The sequence below is a fragment of the Glandiceps talaboti genome, chromosome 8 (assembly GCF_964340395.1).
Source record: "Glandiceps talaboti chromosome 8, keGlaTala1.1, whole genome shotgun sequence".
NCBI classification, from domain to species: Eukaryota; Metazoa; Hemichordata; class Enteropneusta; family Spengelidae; genus Glandiceps; species Glandiceps talaboti.
In genome coordinates, this window is record NC_135556.1 from 11,798,513 (window position 1) to 11,813,043 (window position 14,531).

General features: G+C 36.0%; 1 protein-coding gene across 1 annotated transcript in view; it reads left to right on the plus strand.

Moving 5' to 3' along the window:
* Positions 1 to 5,877: 5,877 nt before the first annotated feature.
* LOC144439199 (uncharacterized) overlaps positions 5,878 to 14,531 on the plus strand; it is a 34,199-nt gene continuing 25,545 nt past the window's right edge. The window contains exons 1-4 of the mRNA XM_078128469.1: positions 5,878 to 5,914; positions 6,896 to 7,045; positions 12,201 to 12,312; positions 13,839 to 13,910. Of these exons, the coding sequence (XP_077984595.1) occupies positions 5,878 to 5,914; positions 6,896 to 7,045; positions 12,201 to 12,312; positions 13,839 to 13,910 (371 nt within the window). The remainder of the gene's footprint in view (positions 5,915 to 6,895; positions 7,046 to 12,200; positions 12,313 to 13,838; positions 13,911 to 14,531) is intronic.

Here is a 14,531-nt window from a genome sequence, read left to right on the forward strand (position 1 = left end):
ACATCCGTGATATCACAAACAAAATAAGTTTTATTTCACCACAAAAATTAATCATTCAATCGATCGATCAATCATTTAACCAAGTAATAAATCAATCAATAAATCGATCGATCGCTAAATCGATCAATCATTCAATTACATATTCGCTGCACCCTGTGATACAAACTGGTTTTAGACACATATTTGCGTTGATGTTTCAGAAGCACAATACTGTCGTTTATTTCATTATAACTTGCACTTTGTATTATGACATCATTATTTACATCTGTCTACGGCATAACCCTAAAACCAATATTATGCAAGTACGTTAAAAACGCAGGAACAGATGAACATGTTTAATAAAGTGAAAAAAATTTATACAAATAAATGGCGTAACCAAGGTAAATGATGGTAGCTAAGCATGGCACTTCAGCATGCTATATTATACATGTAGAATTGGAATCAGTAATCTCGGAAGTGAACGTTGCCTGGCTCGCTAAAAAAAAACCAGTCTAATATTTGTTTCATTACGTAGTGCCATTACCTTAGCAGATTGTTAATAAAAGATAAAAATGCTAAAGATATCAGAAACAAACGAGACAAATAAACTAACAAGCAAACAAATGCAAACTAAATAATTTTCGTTTTTGTAAATAAATTTAGACTAAATCGTCTATATATGTAACTATATTTTGGGGGATTTACATATTGCATTAAAAATACAACTTTGGAAAAAATTTCAAACGTTTAGAAAAGTGTAGGCCTCCATTTCATTTTTCTTTCTGTTAGTAATATTAACTATATTATGTCGCCACTCGCAATTTGCGAAGAATTCAAAACATTGTTATTTGATATTTATATGTGCATTTAGACTGTCTCGGGTTAATGTTACATCAACATTCAGACTTGATATGTCTGTAGGGAATGGGACTTCTCCATTCCAACTAGTTGTCTACTTTTGAGTACCGACGAATCAATACATGGCAAATGGGTGATTTTCATGTGATTTAACGATTTCCTCTCCGCAGAATTTTGATGTGTGGAATGATGTTTCTGTGTGAGTAAAGTAAGCCAAATATTGGAAGCACAATTTTCGTGTTACAAAAAAAACCGTCTTTGTAAATTTGAATTGCAATGTGCAATAGAAAATAGACGTAATTTTGTCTTCTTGGCATGATGAGTGGACTGAACTGTTCAACCAATGAAAATTTTCACTCCTGTCGCTGCTATGAAACCAAATCAGTTTTATTTTAGTGGCATCCGATAACGAGTCATAACCTTAATCCTAACCAGCTGTATTGGCCGAGAAAGAAAGAAAGAAAGAAAGAAAGAAAGAAAGAAAGAAAGAAAGAAAGAAAGAAAGAAAGAAAGAAACAGACAGACAGACAGACAGACAGACAGACAGACAGACAGACAGACAGACAGACAGACAGACAGACAGACAGACAGACAGACAGACAGAAAAAGAAAGTGTGGGGTGGACGGGCGGACGGACGGACGGACGGACGGACGGACGGACGGACGGACAGACAGACAGACAGACAAACAGACAGACAGACAGAATGGAAAGTGAAATAAGGTTCAATTCAAAGACATGGACGTTTTTCACAATTGTAGATAATAACAACTATGGTGACTGTGAGTCAGCGAAAGTGGCATCCTTTGCACCAAAGTATTACTGCCGGAAAATTTGAAAAGAGGAACAAGTCAGAGATCTGAGATAATCCTAGAAATACCAATACTGTAGTTAAGATTCATCAGACAGTAGCCCTTTCTCCAGCTGACCTGTCGACAGCGAAAAACGTACTCATTTAAGCCTGAAGATATGACAATTCTCATAGGCCCCTGGGCTTACATGTGACGTGCTAATCGATCGTTGTTCATCAAAAGCACGAATTGATGAATCAACATAAGGAATTGACAGCATCTCTGGAGAATGACCACAGTCTTTGATAACTGTGGGCGACGTCTTAGAGAGGAGATATGATACTTTCAGGGAGAATTTGTACACCTGGCCCGTAATTGATGTGCCATGTCACTTGTTGTTTATAGACGTTGTTCAGTCACCAGAAGATGTTAAAGTTGAAGACAACTCAGACTTAATCATCCCTGGCTGACATCGGTACGCTCCCCCTTTTCACCAGCAATGGTTCGCATAGTTTGGTTATAATTGTGAATGCATAGTGTCAGTGAACACGTGCAATTTTAAGTAATGACTTTTAGAAAAAAGAAATGCAGCGGAAAAGATAGGAACGCGATAAGTTGTGTACGGAATGTGCTAATGCATTTCACAAGAGCAAGGAGATGACGTGGGCTTTGTTTTTCCTTTACCACGGATTAAAGTGACACAATCTGAGTTTATGAGCGTTTTTACTTGGCTAAATATACTACCATAAAAGTTCCATTGAACTATTTAAGCATAATGTTAATGTGTGTGCATGTTTTTCAGTGGTATTAAAGGAATCGTCTGACGTTAAAGGGGCACAAGCTGAGTTTGTATGTGTTATGCGTAGTTTTACTGCATCTTAGAATGTACTCACAGTATTGTACTTACTAATTCAAAGCACACTTAACCACCACTTACAATTGACTGAACTCAGACCTGGTATTAAGATATAACTAATACACGAACAGATGACGTAATTTATTATACGTATCAAAAAATGTCAGGAAATTCCTACTATGCAATCAACTGTTCTAACAATATCTGAAGACAATCGTAATGCTATAGAGCAACATCAACACTATATTTGAATGTGGTTTTTATTTAAGAATTTTCACTTGAGTGAAAACCGTATAAACTCAGCTGGTGTCACTTTAATTTAACGTTGTTATTACAGTTGGTAGCATATGATGAAGGGGCCCTAAACATTTTGGTACTAGTGTACATTTACTAAACTATTACCATTGAATGGGTATCACATTATCGCCTAGTATCCAATGTGAACTGTGTTAATAGTAAGGCGATGGTTACAGTGACATAACATGGGTTCACAGGCTTTCTATTTAGATGGTTTAGATAAAAAACATAAACCTTCGAATAATCTTAAGTGTGCATTCGGTGCACTTAAAGACCCTCCACCCTCCTGGAGGGTCTAATGTGCACTACATGTCGTAATCTGGTATCGTTAGTACAGTCATAAACCCTCCACCCACGGAGGGTCTATGGTACACTTGATGATACATTGGCGTTCTCTTGATATAACTATTGTATATATCAGTATAAGAACATATTTGTATACCATGTCGTGGAATCATTTCTGTATCATACCCGAAGTCTAGGTTCGAACCCTACTTACTGCTAATGATGGTAAACTATGTTTCAGTATAAAGTAGAAAACTATTAAGTACCTTTTAAGACCAGCGACAGGCTATTAAACATGAACAAGTGAAACTTGTTACAGACAGGGAAAGTAAACAGCATTAGATTACTAACACTTAGCACAGCATGTTAGAAGTACAGAGACATGTATTACATTCCATCACTTGATAAGAACACTTTTATGACCTTTTCACATAATAGGTCAATTTCACAAACAAATTTCAAGTTCTCCTGGCATTTCCTGTACACGTAAAGATGCATTAAAACCGTTCTTATCAAATCATGAAATGTAATACATGTTTCCTAACTCCATCATGCTGTGCCAAGTGTTATTAAACCCAATTTTTTCCTTCATTTTCCCTGTTTGTAACAAGTTCCATTTGTTCATGTTAGCCTGTGACTGCTTGTACTATGACAGTCTATGCAGCAATTGAGCACTGCCCCAATCCTTTGGACAAAAAAATCATAGTTTTCTTATTCCAAAATGAGCAATTCACCAAATGCCAATGTGATAATGATCGAGAACTCTTCCCGTACGTAAGCGTATTCATTATAACATGGTTTTTCCTCCTTCCATAAAACATGTTTCATTTGCGAAAATATCTTAACTGAGAAAAAAGCACCACAAAGCAACATCATAGAACAAATAAGCTTAATGAACGATTTTATAATTGTATTTGGAATCACATTTTAATGGCAAATTTCTGAATATTTTATAACTAATAACATGACATGATTAGGAAGTACCACCCGTTTCATGTTAATGTTCATTGGCTCTAGATCTGTTTGACATTTACAACATGGAAACTGCATATGCTATGCTTTAAGATACGTTTTGTCTAAAAAGGAAATAAACCAGTTAAAGGTATTGCAACTAGACGCAGACACAACGGCGCTAATGTTTTGATAGCTGCAAGGTGGTACATTTAGTTAATTCCATTTACCAAATTAGACAAAATGGCCCAAGAAACCGTATTCACTTAATCTTGCTATCTTAAAATGTAGCATGTGCAGTTCTTCTGCGGGGTTGTATCAAATAGAGCAAGTGAACACTAATCTAAAACGAATAGCAGCAAATACCACACTGGTGGCACAGACGTACCTTTACGTTAGATTGAATGAAAGGTGTGATTTCTTTGATTAATGATAGCTCTGAATATAACCAGTTGGAGAAAATTGTGAGCGACATTTTTTTTTGCCAACTAGTTTAAAGTGTTTTAACTGCATGTCAATGTTATATTGTTCCCCTTCATTATTCTTTATATCTGTCGTTATTAATTCACTGCGCATTGCGTTCGAAATAAAGGCAATATAAAGTATTCGTCTTGCTTTGGGAGTATCATATCCATTTAACCAATTGAATTGGTAAATTAGTTTCTGCAGTAATTTATCGACATATCTGAATGACTTCGCCTATTCCGTATTTGTAGTGACGAGAGGCGCGTTTCGTTTCTACACTTTCGAAATTGTCAATTTAGTTTTAATGTTTTGCCAAAGTAATTATTTTCAGAAGGATATAGAAAACTAAATTTCCCGAAACGAATAGGTAATTTCCAACAACAACACGAAGTCACGTCGTTATCAAGAACTATTTGAGGTAATTTCATAGTAAAGGTGACAGGTCAAAATTCTAAATATAAACAAACATTGTTGTGTTGTGATTGATAAATGGGTTACTATTCCGTGAGCAATAGAATGAATGTAAATGTGTGTGTGTGTGTGTGTGTGTGTGTGTGTGTCTGTCTGTCTGTCTGTCTGTCTGTCTGTCTGTCTGTCTGTCTGTCTGTCCCTGTCTGTCTGTCTGTCTGTCGGTCTGTGTCTGTCCGTCCCTGTCTGTCTGTCTGTCTGTCTGTCTGTCTGTATGTATGTATGTATGTATGTATGTATGTATGTATGTATGTATGTATGCATGCCTGCCTGCCTGCCTGCCTGCCTGCCTGTCTGCCTGCCTGCCTGCGTGCGTGCGTATGGTGTGTTTTCACGTTGGGTAATTAACACCTTCCACATTTAGGAAAACACGAAGGAAGAGCGCATTCATGTCATCACAGCAGATTGAGTGAGACAAGTTAATGGAGATAGGCCTCAATCAATGCATCGTTATTGAATGGAATGCAATTGCTTGGAGCAGAGACAGAGACGTATTAGGGAGGTCGTTTTGAGTTTGTAGTGAGGAAATGATCGAAGATTTCCTTCGGCTTCACTCAAAGCAGTAATTAGTACGTTTTACTGAGACACATTAAATTGGTATTACTAAGTTATCACGCTGACTTTGAGTAGGGTAAGGTTTATGGAGCTGGATTTAGATGTTTTTTGAAGAACTAGGAATTGACTTCAATCAACTCGTAAGAAGCAAAGTGAGGACAACACTATCTCTCAGCATCATCCAATTTAAAACCCTTCTTGTGTTCTAGTTTTTGACGCCTGTGTTTGCACGTATTCTTCTTTTACGTTATAATAATGTTAACTAAGCAAAGCAAGCTTCAGAAAATATGTTTTATCAATTGTTTCATCATGCCGTAGTAGAGCTTATAATTAGCTCCTAGGATATTTTAGTTTCAGTGTTCCTTTGATCAGCAATGACTTTAGATTTTACTTACACTAATAACCCACTCTGTAAACACTTGTATGCAGTACATGTGTCATATAACGCATCCTAACCCCATGTCAACAACAGAGTGTGCTCATTAGAACACTCATTAGATATCATATCCTTGTTTCAGGAACAATCTAAATTTGATCTAAATCTAGTTTCGATATATCCTGCTAACACATTTAAACAATCAAACAAACAAACAAACAAACAAACAAACAAACAAAAAACCAAACAAACAGAAAGACAGACAGACAGACAGACAGACAGACAGACAGACTGACTGACAAACGGACAGACAGACAGACTGACTGACAAACGGACAGACAGACAGACAGACAGACAGACAGACAGACAGACAGACAGACAGACAGACAGACAGACAGACAGACAGACAGACAGACAGACAGACAGACAGACAGACAGAGAAGGTGAAAATATAACCCACTTTGGCTTGAAACACCACTTAAATTCATTCATAGCAAGAACAGTCTCAGGTGATATTACAAGTGTGTGTCAAGTAAACGAGGGTTTCAAAGCCCAAAGCCTCAATTCACAATCACAAATGTTAGTTAAAGACGCCAGAACATATCTTATGACGTACTTAACCTTCCACGGTGTTCTTGAATCTATAGTAAGTCTTTTAGACTAAATAGAGTGCCAACATTTGCATATGATTTCTTGCTTATGATAGACGTCTTATAACCAACATGTTAATCAACAACGTAGAAAGTCTCTAATGATATAGATACCCTCGATTGCTTTAAATGGAAAGCGGTCACTCGACTTACTTTACCAGACTTTGAGTCTCCTAAATGATGACCTTTAAGAGGTTAATGAGCTTTAGTTTTCCCCATTTCATTTAGTGGTAGTTTGTTCCAATGCGGAGGAAAAAAGCTGTCCAAACAATCTTACAATGTCAGACATATCAAATTAATATTTGTTATCTATGTCCTTATACAGCCTTTGACAGTTTGTACGGTAATTATTTCTTTTTCTAACAGGCGTGCTTCAAACCCTGGCTCTACAGTCATTCGACTGCCCCAGTGGTCATTTTCAATGTGGTAACCTGACTGAATGTGTACACCAGAGATTCATTTGTGATGATAACGACGATTGTTCTAATGGAGCTGATGAGGGCGTGGCCAATTGTAGTAAGTATAGTCTGCTACTTGGAATAGTTTATCCTTTAAAGTTCCTTAAAGTGGCATTACCTTTTTTAGCCAAGTGAAAATATTTACACAAAATCTCTATTAAAATATTCTAGTATCATTTTAATGTCGAGGCATGTCTTCTATGACATTACAATCGTTTTCTGGCAAAACATTTCTGATCTAATTTGAGTTTTTATTTTCTTAGCAAATGTGATAAATCTGACATCATGATCTTCAAGTTTTGGTTAACTCTCTCAATACTTACTTTTTATAGTGAAAATACTGCAAGACAATAATCGTTATCCAAGGTTTTTGAAATGTACTTTTATTAGCAAAATATCAAAAAAGTGTAAAAAAAAAAATAACAACAACAACAACCCCTCCCCCCAAAAAAAATAGACCAGAAGGCGTTCATTTTCAGGACATACAGTTGATTGTATAGGGATTTTTTTTTAATTTTTGTAATGCGCATCGTCGTCGTCGTCGTCGTCACCACCACCACCACCGCCACCACCGCCACCACCACCACCACCACCACCACCACCACCACCACAACCACACCATCATCATCATCATCATCATCATCATCATCATCATCATCATCATCATCATCACTATTAACGTTTCCTTCCAACGAATCTTTCACGAATTTCTTCCAGATGACAATTACGGCTGGGCAGAAATATTGGAATCAAAGATAGAACTCTCTGCTGTACTGAACAGCAGCTCATTGTCATCCTCCATATTCAAAGAGTTGTACAGTCCGACACTATGTGGTATGTACATGTACTATAATCCCCATGTTAGAGTAGTTTACCATCGTCACTTGTTCGTCCACGAAAGGTTATCACAACATATACAGCGGATTTCACAATACCGGTCAGCGGCTATGTTTGATAAAACCAATCAGAAATCAGTAAGAAATTCCAAACGCTACTGCCACCTCAATAATAGCAAGATCACATCTATTGCTACATTTAGTCTGAATGAAATATACCAATATACTGCAACAAAACGCAGACGCTGGCGCCAATGTTTAGATGTAGAGGCACGTCAGTTGATTTCAGCCAGACAAAATGTTGCAAGAAAGTGTATTCATCCAATCTTATTATCTAAAAGTGTAGCGTGTGTAGTTTCTTATTAGTTTCTGTGTGACTTTAATAAACATTTTGAAATCCGCTCTATATTAATTACCACCCATCGTCGTAAACCACAGCCTCTTTTACGGCACCGTCCAAGACTCACCGCCGACGTTATTTCGCAGTGTCGCGAGCGGAAGAAATAACAGCTCTGGTTTGCGAGAATGATTACCACCGTGTCTATCATCATGTGTATCAATTCTAATGATATCGTCGACTGCTTGCAATCTGAGTATCATTAACTTATCAATGCATTACCTGCTGCACACAATTGTACATCAACATCATTCACCATTTTTGTCAAATCTCAATGATGCCACACATATGAATCGACACACCTCGCATCAACGTATCGGTATGTCCTGTAGACTAGACAACAACAGAGAACACTTGCTGTGAAATTAACAAATCTTCTAATGCATCTAACCTTCTTTACTAATGATTTTTGCGTCCGACATTTTCTTAATAGTCACGTACACATAAAATCATACACCTTTAGTATGCGAGAAACGTAGATAGATAGATAGATAGATAGATACATACATACATACATACATACATACATGTACATACATATGTACATACATACATACATACATACATACATACATACATACATGCGTGCATGCGTACATACATACATACATACATACATACATACATACATACATGCGTGCATGCGTACATACATACATACATACATACATACATACATACATACATACATACATATTTATTTATTTATTAATCTTTCATATACAGACACCATTTCAGTGCATTAGCACTGTTCTCCCAATGGAACCTGTTGCAAGATTACGTACACAGAAAACAAACACAACAAACAAACAAAAGGGGCAAACCAGGACAAAAAGTTACAGACGCTAGACGCACAGTGCACTTTAAAAGATATCCACCAACATTAAGAGACTACATTCTTAAGATGTCTTTTAAATATTGATGAGTTCAGAGCTGATCGTATGGATAGGGGTAGATTGTTCCATAGAACAGCACCACTATAGTGAAATGCCCGTTTCCCATATTCAGTTTTAACTGTAGGGGTGTATATGTTACCTTTACTGGCATGTCTTGTGTTATGAAGATGAATTTGGTTGGAAAGATTGAACATTTCAGTGAGGTAACTAGGTGCATTCCGTGTTACGGATTTGTAGACGAGTGTTGCCAGTTGGCGCTTCCATCTAATTTGAGGGTTGACCCAACCCAAGTCTTCATATACCCAACCCGTACTAGTATCACGGGGAACTTCGAGGAACAGTCAACCAGCTCGTTTATATCTTCAAATACTTTTGATTCATATTACACCATATATTCGCAGCATAATCGAAATGGGGAATGACTAAGGTATTGAACATCATCTTCCTAAGTCTCATTGGCAAAACGTGTTTGATTCTCGACAGTAGAGCAAGTTTTAGAGATATTTTAGCAGAAATTTTGGTTTGGAAATATGTGTTGAAAATTTCAATTTTGAATCCAGCCAAACCCCTACATACATACATACATACATACATACATACATACATACATAGTCATATGTTCGTGCTTGTGTGCGTGTATATGTGTGGGTGGGTATATGTACAACATTCACAATCAATTACAAAGAAAAGTATGTATTTCCTGTTTGGCGACGTTTCCGACATATGGAAAGATGGTGTATCTTAAGTTGCTTCGCTATCTGGTGATGTGCATTTATCCGATAAAGGTCAAGCGTATTTATTACCTAATTAGTGGAGCACTGTTGCAACGTTTGAAGATTATCCTTTCGATTGTCCTACATTGGTTGACTGACAATGCGATATACCTCCTTCAATGTATTTTGTACACAAGAACATCTGATTGTGTCTGTTGCAATTGCTTCAAGAAATTGGAAATAACCTCTATATACACCTAATACATATACACGCAGTGCATGGAATAGAATCTCAAAGTAAGAAAAAAATCGCAATTCAACTCATACAATATTTATTCTGTTCATTGAAGGATTTTATCGACTTCTTTTCTGTTTGCGGGTCATTTACTCGTCAGGCACTTTACTGTCAATTCCATTTCAAAGGAATAGTCCATTATTGCATCAGTTTTGAAACATGTCTGTCAAACTGACGTACTTTTTTATCATGGTTTATATAATTGAGGTAACATAATCACTCCAAATCGCACAGTCCCCTGTGGTAAATTGAGACGGGGCTTGGATAATCTCAGCTTTCTTCGCTAAGTCTTCAAGCCGTAAGCCCAATTTTCTAGGGTAGATAGCAGGTATGTCATTACTCCATTTAGTCAGGAAATTATTACGTGCTTTTGGTAATAGTATGAAGAACAACTCTAGCTTTCATTGACCGACTGAGGAGTCATGACCGGCTTGGAATCTGCAGGTTGCAAGGTTCGAGCCCCAATCGCTGCCGTTTGTTTCTGAGTGACTAAAGTCCTTGGGCAAGATTTGAACCACGACTGTGCCTCAGTCCACCCAGCTGTATAATTGAAGACCTGGTAGGATAGAGGTTGCAATTGGAGTGCTGTGAATCATATGCGCTTATATTGAACTTTATTTCACCAGAAAAATAAGAACATAACTTAAAACAATTAAATATAAGTACTTATACAATAGCTAACAAAATAATACATACAATAAATATTTACAATAAATGATAGTATGTTTCTGGTAAGGACCATGGATATAATCCTCTAGGGACTAATCTAGACCATGATCCTGACATAAAAGGCTGCAATGGATTGTATGCTCCCCAGGGAGTTGAGGATTGGTACTTACTATACAGAAAGTGGGGACATAATACATAATCCATTCAGACTAGGGGAATTAGACTGACATAGTCGTCATTCTAATGTAATTATTTATTCCTGATGTTTTCTTATCAGTTTGGGAATCAAAAAGTAGGGACTGCGAAGTCTCGCATCGCGTGATTGCGAAACATCGACTGTGCCAGTCTACAGGGGAACCTCCCCGTGTATGGAACCTCCCCGTGTACGGGAACAAAACGAAACACAACACAAAACAAATCAAAACAAAACAAAACATCTTGCCACCTTCAGATATGTTATATATATATATATATATATATATATATATATATATATATATATATATATATATATATATATATATATATATATATATATATATATATATATATATATATATATAGTTTTGGTAGTACTGGAACTCTTTCTTGGGTGTAACTCGGAGTTTCACGCATATTGCGATCATCAGACACTCAGACACTCAGACACAAGAGTTCCAGTACTACCAAAACTATTACGCTCTGCCACTGCGGTATAGAGCACTGTCTTATAGCAGATTGATACTCACCGAGTTATATATATATATATATATATATATATATATATACATACATATATATATATATATATATATATATATATATATATATATATATATATGTGTGTGTGTGTGTGTGTGTGTGTCTATATATATATATATATATATATATATATATATATATATATATATATATATATATATATATATATATATATATATATATATATATATATATATATATATATATATATATATATATATATAACTTTGCCCAGTTCATGAAAGAGTTACTCGTGTTGCCCAGGTTATGAAGTGGGTATTGTAGGATATGCCCAGTACATGAAATGAGCATCTTTTATAAGACACACACAAAAAAGAATAAGAATCAAACAACTTTATTATCATGTATTACAAAGTCATCACTTCACAATTCTTATTTTATTATAATTTAGTGTAGCTTGTGTTTTTAATAGAGTTCGATAATCAACACCCCAGTTAAAAACTCTTGCCCCAAAAATAAATTTCGCCCGTTTAGATCATAATCTATAATCTATACTCTCATATGCATAAGGTTGATCATTTCATGAACTGGGCAAAGTTACATTGCACATTTCATGAATTGGGCAGATTCACGGATTTGGTGTAACATATATATAATCTACTTGCTCACCGAACTTATTCATTGACGTACGTATCATGTTCCTAGATATTCAAACCTACCCGCAAGGGTGCCGCTGTTCCCGTAAAACCAAGGTATCATGTGAGGCCATGAATTTGACTGAAGTACCCACAAACATATCAGCATCGGTAACAGCTCTGTAAGTATAACTGAGTTATTAGACATTTGTATCCCAAGATACCTTAACAGTTTTGACTTTGTTTCATGCCAAGTACATATGTTTGAATGTTTTGTAACATACTTGGGTAGTTTTGGAATTTGTTCCTTGTGCTGTGTTGGCGAACGACGGTGTAATGAATTGTTTTAAGTTCAGAAAGATATGAAGGTACTTTGTTAGTATCTTTGACAAAATTCATTGAAATTGTGGTTATGTCGCTCTAGGATGGTTGGCCAATCAAGTGTGGTGGGAGTCTGGTGGTAGCGACGTGTTCAAACTTTTTAAAAGCCCATATAAGAATTTTTAGCCCACATTGGTACAAATTCTCACAGGATACGTGCAAGATAGCAGCAAGAACGTAATGCTCAAAATGTAACTATGAGAAGTATACAATCCCGGCATATGTCGTATGAGAAATATCATTTTTTTTCTCACACAATTCTCACATAAACTGCGAGAAAGTGTCAACATCTCGCAGAACCTGTTGTCTAGTGCTGTTAATCCAATGCCAATATGTATACTTGGAGGCAGTGCAATTATATGTGAATATGGATACGTACAGCGTGTAGTGTTAATATCGCGTGGGAATTCCAGCTGTATGACTGTTATAGGAGAGAACCAAATTCAGTAGTATTACTAACAATTCATTCTTGCATTTCAACACTAATCATTACACCCTTTAATGTTTACCAGCAATATTATGAATGTACAGTTTTTGTACGCTGAATATGGTAAACCCATTGCTAAACCCGTGTATAGATGGTGCAGACCAATTTACAACTGCCCAGACAGAACGTGCACGTCATATACAGTTGAAATCATTGACCTGAAAATCAGTTTACATACCAAAGGCTGATACAATGACATGTGAATTATTTATCAAATTAAGGGGTTCAATTACAAATTTAGTACTCGTATACACACCTACCTAAATATTTGATTGTGCTTGTACGAAGCTAATGATGCATTGAATTGAAGAAAATGATAGGAAATCTTATACCGTAATAACGAACCATTGATTTAATATGGGAACGCCACTCAAGAGGAAATGAAAGTATTTTCATAAGCTTTAGGTTTTGGAGCTATATTTCATTATTTCACATCGCATAAATGTCGCTCGGTTGCCATCAAATTGAAACTCTTTTGCACCTCTGTTTTGTTCTTTCAGAGACGCAATGTTGCTTCATGGGTCTTAGCAGACATTGATATTTACCATATGAGCAATGCATATTCATCGACTATCAAAAAGAAATTAATACTTAAGAGTCATGAATATTCAATGTTCATCTAATCCATATTCATGTCTGCTACGATCAATGAGGCAACACTGAAACTACAATAAAAGGTGCACAAAAGTTTCGAATTTTGTGTTTTTTGGCAGTCGAGCGAAATTAGTCGACTTGAAATCGTGACAATGACTCTCCAGAACCCAAAGTTTATGAATACCCTATATTTTTTGGAGTGGCGATCTCCTTTAAGATTTATTAACCCTTCAACTTTTCTTCTAGATACATCGTCTACAATCAAATTAATACGTTATCTTCAGGATCTTTTGAAATGTATCCCAATTTAGTTACACTGTAAGTATACTGAAGTAGGTTTTGAAATGTACGTCAATTTATTTACATTGCAGATGTACTAAAAGTGAATATTAAAATGCAAATTTGGTAAGGTTGCAAAATAAGTTCACCTAACGTAGATTTTGAATGTACCTTAATTAGTTATACTGTGAAGTGAAATGTATTCAATTAGGTTACCATTAAAGTATAAAAAGGGTAAATTTTGCAATTTAGTTACATTTTGGTACTTTTGTATCGGAAATTAATTAGTAAGTTTTTTTAAAGTAGATTTTGAAATGTAGAGAAATTTGATTACATAAGTTTACCCTAAGTGGATTTTGAAACGTATCCAAATGTAATGACATTGTAACTCAGAAACAAACACAATTTGGAGTATGCTGAAAGTAGATTTCGTTGTTCTTCTGTGATATTTCAAAAAACATAACACACCCCTTTCCACTAAGTCGATAAACAAACAGAAACGACGGCGTCAACATAGACAGCGTCTAAAATCCAAGCAGGTATATATTTTCATTCTCCTATGTACCATGACAAATTACCACGGTCTAATATCGAACCATTGTGTGGACGGAGGGGGGGGGGGGTATTACCGTAGAAATGTTTTTCACTATGTGCCGCCGA